This window comes from Oncorhynchus keta, chromosome 36 (genome assembly GCF_023373465.1).
Source record: "Oncorhynchus keta strain PuntledgeMale-10-30-2019 chromosome 36, Oket_V2, whole genome shotgun sequence".
Lineage (NCBI taxonomy): Eukaryota > Metazoa > Chordata > Actinopteri > Salmoniformes > Salmonidae > Oncorhynchus > Oncorhynchus keta.
In genome coordinates, this window is record NC_068456.1 from 10,459,449 (window position 1) to 10,476,347 (window position 16,899).

The 16,899-nt window shown below is 41.4% G+C and overlaps 1 protein-coding gene across 4 annotated transcripts in view; it reads right to left on the bottom strand.

The window, feature by feature from the left end:
- LOC118369395 (cullin-9-like) overlaps nucleotides 1-16,899 on the bottom strand; it is a 70,737-nt gene that overhangs the window by 37,700 nt on the left and 16,138 nt on the right. For all 4 annotated transcript variants that reach the window (XM_052498448.1, XM_052498450.1, XM_052498449.1 and 1 more), the window contains exons 13-15: nucleotides 13,650-13,755; nucleotides 13,165-13,392; nucleotides 7,005-7,095 (exon numbers count right to left, since the gene is read on the bottom strand). In XM_052498448.1, the coding sequence (XP_052354408.1) occupies nucleotides 7,005-7,095; nucleotides 13,165-13,392; nucleotides 13,650-13,755 (425 nt within the window). The remainder of the gene's footprint in view (nucleotides 1-7,004; nucleotides 7,096-13,164; nucleotides 13,393-13,649; nucleotides 13,756-16,899) is intronic.

A 16,899-nucleotide genomic window follows, 5' to 3' on the forward strand; every position in this document is an offset into this window, starting at 1 on the left:
GTGTTCGTTTATCTGTTTTTTGAAACCAGGTTTGCTGTTTAATTGAGCAATATGAGATGGAACTTAGTTCCATGCAATAATGGCTCTAAATAATTCTGTATGCTTTCTTGAATTTGTTCTGGATTTGCGAAATGTGAAAAGACCCCTTGGTGGCATGTCTGGTGGGGTTAATGTGTGTGTCAGAGCTGTGTGTAAGTTGACTATGTAAACAATTTTGGATTTTCAACACATTAAATGTTTCAACTCTCAGATGCAGCTTAACTAGGTCTTTCCTTGCAGCACTCGACTTATCAAGATAAGACAAAGCTAGAGCCTACAGGATTTACTGTTTGGTATGTGGTGTCAAAAAAGCAGAGCATCTCTTTATTACAGACCGACCTCTCCCAATCTTTACAATCATTGAATCTATATGTTGACCATGACAGTTCACAATCTAAAACGTAACACCAAGTACTTTATTCTCCTCAATTTGTTCAGCCACACCATTCATTGCCAGATTCAGCTGAAGTCTAGAACTTAGGGAATGATTCGTACCAAATACAATGCTCTTCGCTTTAGAGATGTTTAGGACCAGTTTATTACTGGCCACCCATTCCAAAACAGACTGCAACTCTTCGTTAAGGGTTTCAGTGACTTCATTAGCTGTGGTTGCTGATGCGTATATGGTTGAATCATCAGCATACACGGACACACATGTTTTGTTTAATGCCAGTGGCAGGTGATCGGTAAAAATAGAAAAGGGTAGAGGGCCTAGAGAGCTGCCGCGATACACCACACGTTTCATGTTTGACATTAGAGAAGCACCCATTAAAGAAAATACTTTGAGTTCTATTAGATAGATTGCCATATCATGGATTCAGAACAGAGGTTGAAAAGCCATGACAAGTTTTTTTCAACAGGTTATGGTCAATAATATCAAAAGTCTGCACTGAAATCTAACAGTACAGCTCCCAATCTTAGCAATTTCTTTCAACAAATCAGTCAATTGTGTCAGTGCAGTACATGTTGAGTGCCCTTCTCTATAAGCATGCTGAGTGTCTGTTGTTAATATGTTTAAAGAGAAATAGCATTGTATTTGGTCAAACAAATTTTTCCCAACAGTTTGCTAAGAGCTGGCAGCAAGCTTATAGGTCTGCTGTTAGAACCACTAAAATGCTGCTTTAGTACTCTTGGGGAGTGGAATTACTTTGGCTTCCCTCCAGGCATGAGGACAAATATTTTCCTCTAGGCTCAGATTAAAGATATAAGAGTGGCTATAGAGTCAGCTACCATCCTCAGTAGCTTTCCATCTAAGTTGTCAATGCCAGGTTTGTCATTATTGATCGATACATTTTTCCACTTTACAAAATTCAAACTTGAACCGCTTTTCTTTCATTATAGTTTTTTTTATATGCATGAATAAGATGTCTCACTGTTCGTTGTTGGCATTTCCTGCCTAAGTTTGCCCACTTTGTAAATTAAGTAATCATAAAAATAATTGGCAAGATCAAATGGTTTTGTGATCGGATTCGATAAAAGATGGAGTTGAATTTGTCTTTCTGCCCATAAGTTAATTTAAAGTACTTTTATCTCAATCATTCTTTATATCATTGATCTTGGCTTCATAATAAAAAATAAAAAAAGGAGTTTAGTCACATCATTTCTCAATTTTTAGAAAGCCAGACTTATTAGCCACACTTTCTGTTCCACGATCTCTTTCAACCATACAGTTTTTAAATTCCTCAATCCATGGAGCCTTAACAGTTAACAGTCTTAAATTAACAGGTGCATGTTTATCAATAATTGAAAGATGCAATTTCATAAATTCATCAAATGCAGCGTCTTGATTCTCCTTATTAATCAAATTAGACCAACAAATATTTTTTACATCACCCACATAAAAGTCAGAGCAAAATCTTTTGAATGACCTCTTATATACTATTTTAGGCCGAGCTTTTGGAACTTTGGCTTTCCTGGATATTGCCATAATATTGTGATCACTGCATCCAATGGGTACGGATAGAGCTTTAGATCAAAGTTCTACAGTATCAGTAAAAATGTCATCGATACATTTGAATAATCTTGACCCTGTAGTATTTGTAAACACCCTGGTACAGTAGGTTGATTAATAACCTGAACCAGATTACAGGCACTGGTTACAGTGAGAAGCTTCTTATTGAGCGGACAAGCTTGATGAAAACCAGTCATTATTCAGGTCCCCAAGAAAGTAGACATCTATTTACATCACATACACTAGCAAACATTTCACACATATTATTGAGATACTGACTGTTAGCACTTGGTGGCCTATATAAAACATCCCAAAAGAAAAGGCTTCAGATGTGGTTGCTGGTTCACTTGGCACAACACTTCAGATAAGATCTTCTCAAAGCATTACAAGGAAATAGCTCTGAATATATACAACAACACCTCCCGCATAAGCGTTTGTCTCTTATATAGATGTTATATTCTTGTATTGCTACTGCTGTATCATCAAATGAATGATCTAAATCATGGGTGTCAAACTCTGGCCCGTGGGCCAAATTTGGCCCGCGGGGTAATTATATTTGGCCCGCGAGACAATACCAAATTACTACTAGAGCTGGCCCGCCGGTATTATACAGCGCATTCACCACTAATACTACGAATCCCATAATGCTCTGCTGTTTTCGCGCGCCAATCAGGAGAGGACCCAGAAACACTCTCTCCTCTGTGACAGTAGTCATAGCAACATAGACGCTACAACTGTCAGCGAGCTAACCCTTCCCAAAAATGGCGAAAAGAAAGGCAGAAAACAGGAGCTTTCTGGACAAGTGGGAGGCAGAATATCTGTTTACATATGTAAAAGACAAACCTGTTTGTCTTGTTTGTGGAGTCAACGTGGCTGTAAGTAAGGAGTACAACATTAGACGACACTATGAAACGAAACACCATGACAAATACAAGGACCTGGACATGACTCAAAGGAGCCAGAAAGTAGAGGAGATGAAAATAAGTTTGGTTTCACAACAGAATATGTTTAAAAAAGCCACATCACAAAGCGAGGCTGCTGTAAAGGCTAGTTATATAGTGGCAGCAGAGATCGCAAAATGCATGATGAAGGTTTGTGACCTCGTATGCCCAGAGAAAAAACAAGCATTTTCAAACGTGAGCCTGAGCAGGAACACAGTAGCTGATCGCACATGTGATCTTGCCACCAATCTGTATGACCAGCTGATGGAAAAGGGAAAAGATTTTGTTGCGTTTTCCCTCGCTGTGGATGAGAGCTGCGACGCATCTGATACTGCTCAGCTGTCAGTCTTCATCCGTGGAGTGGACTCAAATCTGTGTGTTACGGAGGAGCTATTAGGATTCAAATCAATGCATGGCACAACCACAGGAAAGGAAATCTTTGAGGAGGTTTCCAAATGTGTAACTGAAATAAAGCTGCCGTGGGATAAACTTGTTGGATTAACGACAGATGGTGTGCCAGCGATGTGCGGTAAAAAGAGTGGACTGGTGGGCATGGTTCGGGAGAAGATGCGGGAAGAGAACTGTGCAGGTGAGCTAACTGTTTACCACTGCATCATACATCAGAAAGCACTGTGTGCCAAAGCCCTAAAGATGGAACATGTTATGACCACAGTAACACAGGTAGTTAACTTTATAAGAGCCAAAGGTCTAAATCACCGCCAGTTTAAATCTTTTCTGGAGGAGTGTGGTTCGGAATACGCAGACTGCGTGAGGAAATATGTCAATTCCTGGAAACCAAAGGGAAGGATACAGCAGAGCTCCGGGAGCAAAAGTTCCTGTGTGAGCTGGCCTTTCTCTGTGACATCTCGAGCCATCTCGATGCGCTGAACCTGCAGCTTCAGGGGCGGAGGCGCATCATCACAGACATGTACGCTGCAGTGAGGGCCTTCAAAACTAAACTGTGCCTGTGGGAGAATCAGATGCTGCAAGGAAACCTTTGCCATTTTCCCTGCTGCCAATCCATAAAAGCGCAGATCTCTACCGCGTTCCCATGCGCACAGTTTGCTGAAAAACTCAGTGTTCTCGCCGCTGAGTTTAGCCGGCGATTTGCCGACTTCGATGCCCAGAAATGCAAGTTTGAACTGCTTAGTAATCCCTTCGCAGTTGATGTGGAAAATGCACCAACCAACATCCAAATTGAACTGATTGAACTCCAGTGCAACGACATGCTGAAGTCAAAGTATGATGCTGTGGGCGCCGCACAGTTTCCACGGTTCATCCCTGACACAATGCCTCAGCTCCGCACCCAAGCTGCTCAGATGCTCTCCATGTTCGGCAGCACTTATCTATGCGAGCAACTTTTCTCCTCGATGAAGATGACCAAAACAACTCACAGGAGACGTCTGACTGATGAACATCTTCGCTCGATACTGAGGATTTCTTCAGCTCAGAGCTTGAGCCCAGACATTGATGAACTAGCATCCAAGAAGAGATGCCAGGTATCTGGCTTGGGCACATCAGATTAGACCAGTGTGCAATAATTAACGTTTTCTTTATGCACCTTTTCTTGCTACAAGGCATGGGCTTGAATGGTTGATTGATTTATTATCATTTTATTTGTAAAATTATTAGCCAGTGGAAAAAGTTTATTTTGGTATTTAAATCAGAAGGCTGCAAATAGAAAAGAGGCATACAATTTTTATTTAAATTGTATTTATTTAATAAATGAATGCCATTGATGTGTTTTTTCATTTGAAATTCGATTTTGCATGTCTCCACTATTAAATTATATATTGTATGGTAATAAGCGATGCTTGTTCCATATTCAATGTTAAAGCAAAACTTGTTTGGGTCCATATTAAAAGGTTAATTTGTTCAATGTTGGCCCGTGACTTTGTTCAGGTTTTACATTTTGGCCCACTGGGTATTTGAGTTTGACACCCCTGATCTAAATGATTCTCAGAAATGGTTAACATTTGAATATTATCTGATGTTATTTTTTTAGTTTACCAGGCAAGTCAGTTAAGAACAAATTCTTATTTTCACTGACGGCCTAGGAACAGTGGGCCCCTTGTTCAGGGGCAGAACGACAGATTTTTTACCTTGTCAGCTCGAGGATTCGAACTTGCAACCTTCCTGTTATTGATTTCATTAACCTTATTTCTAAGGCTACATGTGTTAATATGGGCTATTTTCTTTTCTTTTTTAAAATGTTTTACCCCTTTTTCTCCCCAATTTTGTGGTATCCAATTGTTTAGTAGCTACTATCTTGTCTCATCGCTACAACTCCCGTACGGGCTCGGGAGAGACGAAGGATGAAAGTCATGCGTCCTCCGATACACAACCCAAACAAGCCGCACTGCTTCGAATCCAGCGCGCATCCAACCCGGAAGCCAGCCACACCAATGTGTCAGAGGAAACACCATGCACTCAGCAACCTTGGTTAACACGCACTGCGCCCGGCCTGCCACAGGAGTCGCCGGTGCACGATGAGACATGGATATCCCCTACCGGCCAAACCCTCCCTAACCCGGACGATGCTAGGCCAATTGTGCGTCGCCCCACGGACCTCCCGGTCGTGGCCGGTTCCGACAGAGCCTGGGTGCGAACCCAGAGTCTCTGGTGGCACAGCAGTACAGCACCCTTAACCACTACACCACCCGGGAGGCCAATATGGGCTATTTTCAGCCCTTTCCTGGGTAGTTTACCAGAGATCGACATAATATGGAAAAGAGCAAACAAAGCAAGAGAAAAATATATATACATTCAGCGCTCCATTAAATCAATTGGTGTGTGTGTTGCGGGGTTGAAGCCAAGCCTGTTGGTTTGTAGCTATCTCATCCTTTCCAGGCTGGAGGAATGGGCTAAAATACCAGCAACAGTGTGTGAAAACCTTGTGAAGACTTCTAGAAAATGTTTGACCTCTGTCATTGCCAACAAAGGGTATATAACAAAGTATTGAGATAAACTTTTGTTATTGACCAAATACTTGTTTTCCACCATAATTTGCAAATAAATGCATTAAAAATCCTACAATGTGATTTTCTGGATTTTTTTCTTCTCATTTTGTCTATCATAGTTGAAGTGTACATATGATAAAAATTACAGGCCTCATCTTTTTAGTGGGAGAACTTGCACAATTGGTGGCTGACTAAATACTTTTTTGCCCCACTGTATATTTATTTTAATATTATTAACCTTTATTTAACTAATTGTGCGCCACCCTATGGGACTCCCAATCACGGCTGGATGTGATACAGCCTGGATTCGAACAAGGGAATGTAATGACCCCTCTTGCACTGAGATGCAGTGCCTTAGACCGCTGCGCGACTCAGGAGCCCGAATTTGTTTGAATTGTTCTGTCTTAGTGCACTGCTGTCGCTAGAATCTTTGAAATTTTGATTTCTTTATTTAACTAAGCAAGTCAGTTAAGAATACATTCTTATTTACAATGACAGCTTAGGAACAGTGGATTAGCTGACTTGTTCAGGGGCAGAATTACAGATTTTTACCTTGTCAACTCTGGGATTGAATCTAGCAACCTTTCAGTTACTGGCCCAACGCTCTAACCACTAGACTAACTGCCGCCCCAAACATAAATAGAAACATAAGCATATTGCTGCACCGGCAATAACATCTGCAAAATGTGTAAGCGACCAATAAAATTACTCGATTTTGATTTGATAATCACTGGATTACTGTAATTTATTTATTGAATACCATCTCAGTGGTCTATTAATCAAATCAAATGTATTTATATAGCCCTTCTTACATCAGCTGATATATCAAAGTGCTTTACAGAAACCCAGCCTAAAACCCTAAACAGCAAGCAATGTAGGTGTATTACACTTCTTAATAAAGCATTGTGGATTACGTTAGAATTACTTAAAAACATAACTACTTTTTTTGTGGCAATGAAATTATACTATTTTTTGGGGGTGCAATCAAATCATGGGATGGTGCCACCAACTGAAAAAGTTAGGGGAAATGTTAGTTTGGAGCCCTGATTTTGGCACCATTTCTTTGCGTGTCTGGTATTTGCTGTGCTTTGAGTCAGCTAAAAGTAAATATACCTTGGCACAGATTGTGCAGAAAGACGTCAAAGAAGGGGATGTTGATTGGCTGGTGGCTTCGCCGATGCTCCTCTATTTGGCCCAAAACCATCTGTATTTGGTTAGAAAGGACAGTACGGGTTACAAATGAGCTATTAGCAACAGAGTGGCATGACACTTGCAAGCCAAAATGTGACATCCCTGTTGAAGTCACACTTCTAAAAACAACAAGTAAAAATATAGCAGCGAGCAGCAATGAACTGGGTTCACAGGATGACAAAGGACACAAGATCATTTGGATAACAAAGCAAGCACTATCATGTACAAACTCATCCTTTATCTTCATTCATGAGTTTAAATACAACATCTGGAGTGAATCTGATATGATTCATGAAGATGTTTGCAGATGATTGAGCATTAGTGTTACATACGCAAAGAATGAGTTAATAGTTTTCTTCCAGATTCAGTGTGGTTAATCTTAGACGTCCATGATAGCGATTGAAGTAAATCCACCGTGAAGTGGATTTACAGTGATTTAAATATACAAGTAAAACCAGATTTTTGATTTGTCTATAATCTGCCAGCCATATTTTGACCAATCCATTAGTTTTTCTCAAACTAAGTTAAAACATACAGTTGAAGTCAGAAGGTTACATACACCTTAGTCAAATACATTTAAGCTCAGTTTTTCACAACTCCAGACATAGATAGAATGATTTATTTCAGCTTTTATTTATTTCATCACATTCCCAGTACACTCAATTAGTATTTGGTAGCAGTGCTTTTAAAATTGTTTAACTTGGGTCAAACGTTTTGGGTAGCCTTCCACAAGCTTCCCACAATAAGTTGGGTGAATTTTAGCCCATTCCTCCTGACAGAACGTGTGTAACTGAGTCAGGTTTGTAGGCCTCCTTGCTCGCACACGCTTTTTCAGTTCTGCCCACAAATGTTCTATAGAATTGAGGTCAGAGCTTTGTGATGGCCACTCCAATACCTTGACTTTGTTGTCCTTAAGCCATTTTGCCACAACTTTGGAAGTATGCTTGGGGTCATTGTCCATTTGGAACACCCATTTGCGACTGAGCTTTAACTTCCTGACTGATGTCTTGAGATGTTGCTTCAATATATCCACATCATTTTACGTTCTCATTTTGCCATCTATTTTGTGAAGTGCACCAGTCCCTCTTGCAGCAAAGCACCCCACAGCATGATGCTGCCACCCCCTTGCTTCAAGGTTGGAATGGCGTTCTTCGGCTTGCAAGCATCCCCCTTTTTACTCCAAACACAACGATGGTCATTATGGCCAAACAGTTCTATTTTTGTTTCATCAGACCAGAGGACATTTCTCCAAAAAGTACAATCTTTGTCCTCATGTGCAGTTGCAAACCTAGTCTGGCTTTTTATGGCGGTTTTGGAGCAGTGGCTTCTTCCTGCTCCGATCCCGGAGCAAACATTAATTAATCCGGAGCTAACCAGCTGAAGAGTTCCATCAGCCACTTCTGGACTACAATCACCTATCCGGACCCGCTTTAATGCCGATGCGGAGTCCCACCATGCCTTCCCGACTGGACTACCGACGTTATCTGCCCGAGGGAGTTATCCAACTGGCCCCTCCGTCGCAACGTTACCTGAATGCCCATCTGCGGCCCACTAATCGTTAGCCGTCTTATCGGCTGCTATCTGAATAGGTCTATCGGACAATTTTTCTTGGGTCACTATAACTATTTTGCCAATTGGATTGATCCCCTCTACCACACGGAACCCCACTAATCTACCGATGGAAACGCACAATGTGACTAAAAACAGACCTCCATCCTATGCCATCTTGCTACCGATGGCCTGGCTAGTTGTGTGAATCGCCGTTACCCCAACCAACCTCACTACTCACTGGACCCTTATGATCACTCGACTAAGCATGCATCTTCTTAATGTTAATATGCCTTGTCCATTGCTTTTCTGATTAGTGTTTAGTGTCTTATTTCACTGTAGAGCCACTATCCCTGCTCATTATATATCTTATCCAACCTTTCAGTTCCACCACCCACACATGCGATGACATCACCTGGTTTCAATTATGTTTCTAGAGACAATATCTCTCTCTCATCACTCAATACCTAGGTTGACCTCCACTGTATTCACATCCTACCATACCTTTGTCTGTACATTATACCTTGAAGCTATTTTATCGCCCCCAGAATCTTCCTTTTACTCTCGGTTCAGGACGTTCTAGACGAACAATTCTCGTAGCTTTTAGCCGTACCCTTATCCTACTCTGTTCCTCTGGTGATGTAGAGGTAAATCCAGGCCCTGCAGTGCCCAGCTCCACTCGTATTCCCCAGGCGCTCTCTTTTGATGACATCTGGAACCGTAATAACCTTGGTTTCATGCATGTTAATATTAGAAGCCTCCTGCCTAAGTTTGTTTTATTCACTGCTTTAGCACACTCTGCCAACCCGGATGTTCTAGCAGTGTCTGAATCCTGGCTTAGGAAGACCACCAAAAACCCTGGAAGAGTTCTGTCCTACTATCCAGGTCTGTACCCAAACAATTTGAACTTCTACTTTTAAAAATCACCACTCTAAAAACAAGTCTCTCACCGTTGCCGCCTGCTATAGACCACCCTCTGCCCCCAGCTGTGCTCTGGACACCATATGTGAACTGATTGCCCCCCATCTATCTTCAGAGCTCGTGCTGCTAGGTGACCTAAACTGGAACATGCTTAACAACCCATTCATCCTACAATCTACGCTTGATGCCCTCAATCTCAAACAAATTATCAATGAACCTTCCAGGTACCACCCCAAATCCGTAAACACTGGCACCCTCATAGATATCATCCTAACCATCTTGCCCTCTAAATACACCTCTAATGTTTTCAACCAAGATCTCAGCGATCACTGTCTCATTGCCTGCATCCGTAATGGGTCAGCGGCCAAAATACCTCCACTCATCACTGTCAAATGCTCCCTGAAACACTTCAGAGAGCAGGCCTAATCTAATCGACCTGGCCGGGGTATCCTGGAAGGATATTGACCTCATCCCGTCAGTAAAGGATGCCTGGGTTTTTTTCCTCACCATCTTAAATAAGCATGCCCCATTCAATACATTTAGAACCAGGAACAGATATAGCCCTTGGTTCTCTCCAGACCTGAATGCCCTTAACCAACACAAAAACATCCTATGGCATTCTGCATTAGCATCGAACAGCCCCTATGATATGCAACTTTTCAGGGAAGCTAGAAACCAATATACACAGGCAGTTAGAAAAGCCAAGACTAGCTTTTTTAAGCAGAAATTTGCTTCCTGCAACACAAACTCAAAAAGGTTCTGGGACACTAAAGTCTATGGAGAATAAATACACCTCCTCCTAGCTGCCCACTGCACTGAGGATAGGAAACACTGTCACCAATGGTAAATCCACTATATAATTGAGAATTTCAGTAAGCATTTTTCTACAGCTGGCCATGCTTTCCACCTGGCTACCCCTACCCCGGTCAAAAGCACTGCACACCCCACAGCAACTCGCACAAGCCTTCCCCATTTCTCCTTCTCCCAAATCCAGTCAGCTGATGTTCTGAAAGAGCTGCAAAATCTGGACCCCTACAAATCAGCCGGGCTAGACAATCTGGACCCTTTCTTTCTAAAAAATGATCTGCCGAAATTGATGCCACCCCTATTACTAGCCTGTTCAACCTCGCTTTCGTGTCATCTGAGGTCCCAAAGATTGGAAAGCAGTTGCGGTCATACCCCTCTTCAAAGGGGGTGGCACTCTACCTATATCTATCCTACCCTGCCCTTCTAAGGACCTCGAAAGCCAAGTCAACAAACAGATTAACGACCATTTCGAATCCCACCATACCTTCTCCGCTATGTAATCTGGTTTCAGAGCTGGTCATGGGTGCACCTCAGCCACGCTCAAGGTCCTAAATGATATCTTAACCGCCATCGATAAGAAACATTACTGTGCAGCCGTATTCATTGATCTGGCCAAGGCTTTCGACTCTGTCAATCTCCACATCGGCAGACTAGACAGCCTTGGGTTCTTAAATGATTGCCTCGCCTGGTTCACCAACTACTTCTCTGATTGATTTCAGTGTGTCAAATCGGAGGGCCTGTTGTCCGGGCCTCTGGCAGTCTCTATGGGGGTGCCACAGGGTTCAATTCTTGGACAGACTCTCTTCTCTGTATACATGAATGATGTCACTCTTGCTGCTGGTGAGTCTCTGATCCACCTCTACGCAGATGACACCATTTTGTATACTTCTGGCCCTTCTTTGGACACTGTGTTAACAACCCTCCAGACGAGCTTCAATGCCATACAACTCTCTTTCCGTGGCCTCCAAATGCTCTTAAATACAAGTAAAACTAAATGCATGCTCGTCAACCATACTCGTCGCCAAATCCACTGGCTCCAGGTCATCTACAAGACCCTACTAGGTAAAGTCCCCCCTTATCTCAGCTCGCTGGTCACCTTCTGGAGCACGGGCTCCAGAAGGTATATCTCTCTGGTCACCCCCAAAACCAATTCGTCCTTTGGCCGCCTCTCCTTCCAGTTCTCTGCTGCCAATGACTGGAACGAACTACAAAAATCTCTGAAACACTTATCTCCCTCACTAGCTTTAAGCACCAGCTGTCAGAGCAGCTCACAGATTACTGCACCGGTACATAGCACATCTATAATTTAGCCCAAACAACTACCTCTCCCCCTACTGTATTTATTTATTTTACTCCTTTGCACCCCATTATTTCTATTTCTACTTTGCACATTCTTCCACTGCAAATCTACCATTCCAGTGTTTTACTTGCTATATTGTATTTACTTCGCCACCATGGCCTTTTTTTTGCCTTTTACCTCCCTTATCTCACCTCATTTGCTCACATTGTATATAGACTTATTTTTCTACTGTATTATTGACTATGTTTGTTTTACTCCATGTGTAACTCTGTGTTGTTGTATGTGTCGAACTGCTTTGCTTTATCTTGGCCAGGTCGCAAATGTAAATGAGAACATGTTCTCAACTTGCCTACCTGGTTAAATAAAGGTGAAATAAATACAATTAATTCCATGCTGAGCGGCCTTTCAGGTTATGTCGATTTAGGACTTGTTTTACTGTGGATATAGATACTTTTGTACCCGTTTCCTCCAACATCTTCACACGGTCCTTTGCTGTTGTTCTGGGATTTTCGCACCAAAGTACGTTCATCTCTAGGAGACAGAACATGTCTCCTTCCTGAGCGGTATGACAGCTACGTGGTCCCATTTTTTGTACAGATGAACGTGGTACCTTCAGGCGAAAGGAAACTACTCCCAAGGATGAAATTGACTTGTGGAGGTCTACAATTTTTTTCTGAGGTCTTGGCTGATTTTTTTTGATTTTTCCCAAGATGTCGAGCAAAGAGGCGGTGAGTTTGAAGGTAGGCCTAGAAATACATCCACAGGTACACATCTAATTGACTCAAATTATGTCAATTAGCCTAACAGACGCTTCTAAAGCCATGACAATTTTATGACATTTTCCAAGCCGTTTAAAAAGGCACAGTCAATTAAATGTATGTAAACTTCTGACCCACTGAAATTGTGATACAGTGAGTTATAAGTGAAATAATCTGTCTGTAAACAATTGTTGGAAAAATTACTTGTGTCATGCACAAAGTAGATGTCCTAACGACTTGCCAAAACTATAGTTAACAAGAAATTTGTGGAGTGGTTGAAAAACGAGTTTAATGACTCCAACCTTAGTGTATGTAAACTTCCGACATCAACTGTACCATGGGCCTACATCCCAAATTGTGTTTTATGGTTATATGGTTCATATTTTAGCATGCTATCACATCTTGCAAATGTCAAAGATGGAGGGAAATTTATACTAATGGACCTTATGGGTCCTTGAGGCAAATTTGACAACTAAACACAATGTTTCAAGTCACAAGGTCAAACAGGGTGGCGGATATGATGATTTAAGTGAATGATCATGACAGCGCCACCTATAGTGAATCGATGCCATTCTTTTTAACAAAGTTACTCAAAAGTTACCAATCTATGCTTGAGTTATTTGACCATGTCAAGGTAATTATTATTTTATTTTTAATTAAAAGAACAATAGGTTTAGCTGTGGGGAAAAAACAATGTGGAGTTAAAATATAACTGCTGAATAGTTAGATAGTAGCACTTGTACTAAACCTGTATGCAACCAGCCAGAACACTGGTGGTCATTTTCTTGTAGAGATTGGCGTACTTATCACAGTCTGTGATTAAGTCCCGCAGCTCTGTGACCATAAGCAGGTTGACACTGTGCTTGTCCAGCGCCTTGACCAGGGCTTCCTTTGTGCCCAGACGACACATCACCACGGCATAGTCTTTGTTCAGAGAGGCCAGGCGATACAGGAAGCGGATGAGCTGCTGGACAACCTAGGGGGAAAAAAGAGAAAAAAAAACTTGCGTCATGACCATTAGCTAAAATAGAAACACAGGATTATAGCTATGCGTTTATAATCATGGAGGATCCACAGGAGGCTGGTGAGGGCAGGTCAAAATAATGGCTGGAATGGATTGAAATCAAACACATTAAAACCATATGTTTGATACCATTCCATTTGAGTCATTACTATGAGCCAGTCCTCCCCAATTAAGGTGCCATCAGCCACATGTGGGAAGATCTTTCTTACCTCACGGTCATTGATGAATGTGGTCATAGAAGACAAGCATGGTTCTATGCTCTCATGCCATGGAAGCAGATCCTCCTGGTAATTGTCCAAGACCTTGTTCAATATTCTACAGGAGATAATATAAAAACAGTCCCAACTGTAACCACCTGACACAATACATGCATTGCATATATACAGTGCCATTCGGAAAGTATTCAGACCCCTTGAGTTTTTCCACATTTTGTTATGTTACAGCATTATTCTAAATTTGATTAAATAAAATAATTTCCTCAGCAATCTACACACAATAACAAAGCAAAAACAGGTTGACATTTTTGCAAATGTAATTTTTTGCTTATTTACATAAGTATTCAGCCCCTTTGCTATGAGACTCGAAATTGAGCTCAGGTGTATCCTGTTTCCATTGATCATCCTTCAGATGTTTCTACAACTAGATTGGAGTCCACCTGTGGTAAATTCAATTGACTGGACATGATTTGGAAAAGCACACACCGGTCTATAATAAATGTCCCACAGTTGACAGTGCATATTAGAGCAAAAACCAAGCCATGAGGTCGAAGGAATTGTCCATAGAGCTCCAAGACAGGATTTTGTCAGGGCACAGATCTGGGGAAGGGTACCAAAAAAATGTCTACAGCATTGAAGGTCCCTAAAAAAACAGTGGCCTCCATCATTCTTAAAATGGAAGTAGTTTGGAACCACCAAGCCACTTCCTAGAGCTAGATGCCCAGTCAAACTGAGCAATCGGGGGTTTAGGGCCTTTGGTCAGGGAGGTGACAAAAAAAACCTGATGGTCACTGACAGAGCTCTAGAATTCCTCTGTGGAGAGTGGAGAACCTTCCTGAAGGACAACCATCTCTGCAGCACACCACCAATCAGGACTTTATGGTAGAGTGGCCAGCCAGAAGTCTCTCCTCAGTGACATGACAACCCGCTTAGAGTTTGCCAAAAGGCACCTAAAAAGACTCGCAGACCATGAGAAACAAGATTCTCTGGTCTGACGAAATCAAGATTGAACTCTTTGGCCTGAATGCCAAAGTCACGTCTGGAGGAAACCTGGCACCATCCTTACGGTGAAGCATGGTGGTGGCAGCATCATGCTGTGGGGATGTTTTCAGAGGCAGGGACTAGGAGACTAGTCAGGATTGTGGCAAAGATGAACAGAGCAAAGTACAGAGAGATCATTTATGAAAACCTGCTCCAGAGCCCTCAGGACCTCAGACTGAGGCGAAGGTTCACCTTTCAACAGGAAGACAACCCTAAGCACACAGCCAACAAAGCAGGAATGGTTTCGGGACAAGCGTCCAAATGTCCTTGAGTGGCCCAGCCAGAGCCCGGACTTGAACCCGATCTAACATCTATGGAAAGACCGAGAAATAGCTGTGCAGTAATGCTCCCAATCCAACCTGACAGAGCTTGAGGATCTGCAGAGAAGAATGGGAGAAACTCCCCAAATACAGGTGTGCCAAGCTTGTAAGACTGAGTAAAGGGTCTGAATAGTTATGTAAATATGATTTTAAAATTATATTTATTATTACATTTGCAAACATTTCTGAAAACCTGTTTTTGCTTTGTCAGTGTGTGTAGATTGAGGATTCATTTTTTAAAATCCATTTTCAAATAAGGCTTTAAGGTAACAAAATATGGAAAAGGGGTCTGAATACTTTCCGTAGGCACTGTACATAACCTATGGTCCTTTGAGGTTCATTACACAGTATTGATGACAGGATCTAGGCACTGACATGGCATTCCAACAAGTAAACCCTATAGTTAGTGTCTTGTCACGATACCAGATATTTTACATCGATACCAGGTTAAGCATCATGATACTCTATACCGAAACTATACTATGGAGAAGGAAAAAAAAAGAAAGCGTTGTAGTTAGTCACAGAATAACCACTGGGCTTTAGTTTTTTTTTAAACATTGAACAACAGTTTGATTACGGGTAGAGCAAATAAAATTGAATTTCTATTCTATACTGAACAAAAATAAAACGCTACATGCAACAATTTCAAAGATTTTACTAAATTGCAGTATATAAGTAAATCAGTCAATTGAAATAAATTCATTAGATTTTACATGACTAGGCAGGGGCACAGCCAAGGGTAGGGATCCAGGCCCACCCAATAAGAATGAGTTTGCCACAAAAGGGCTTTATTACAGACAGAAATACTCCTCAGAACTCCGCCCCCTCAGACAATCCCACAGGTGTAGAAGTTGGATGTCAAGGTCCTGGGCTGGCATGGGTACACGTGGGTGAGAGGCCGGTTGGACGTACTGCCAAATTCTCTAAAGCAACGTTACGGTAGAGAAATCAATGTTCAATTCTCTGTCAACAGCTCTGGTGGACATTCCTGCAGTCTGCATGCCAATTGCACATTTCCTCAAAACTTGAGACATCTGTGGCATTATGTTCTGTGACAAAACTGTACATTTTAAAGTGGCCTTTTATTGTCCCCAGGCATTATGTTCTGTGACAAAACTGGACATTTTAAAGTGGCCTAATGATCATGCTTGTTTAATCAGCTTCTTGATATGCCACACCTGTAAAGTAGATGGATTATCTTAGCAAAGGAGAAATGCTCACTAACAGGGAAATAAACACATTTGTGCTGGAAATTTGAAAGAAATAAGCTTTCTGTGCATAATAAAATGTATAGGACTTTTTTTCACCTCATGAAACCAACACTTTATATGTTGCGATTATACTTTTGTCCAGTGTATACTCAATTTCTTTCAAAAATAAAACACCATATTAAAGAACAGAAGAATACCTTCAATTTCCTTACGCAAAACCATAGAGACTCAGAGCAGACAATACACAATTTAACAATTTCATCTACACTTAAAAAAAAATATTTGAGGGTTAATTTGCTCATCTATGGCCATAATATTGAGCCATAATATTGGGTCAAATGACAGACTGATTCATTATAGCTAAATAATTTAATGAATTAAATAGTTAAGTTCCAAAATGACAAAAACACAAGCTAACTTCTGAAGCTTGTATATTGCAAGTCTACACACCATAGAAATACAATAAATTTCACACAGCATACTACAGTTCCCAGATTGCATTTCACTTCCCAGGGTGCAATACACCCCCCCCAGGGCTGTTAGCTGGCTAGTGGCTACTGCTAGTAACAAACCCAGAAACTCTAAGTAGTGTAAATATATTGCTGTCAAGCTATGAGCGCATTTCACATTACTTTTGGGTTGTGTGATCATATTATAATGTTAACATGAATG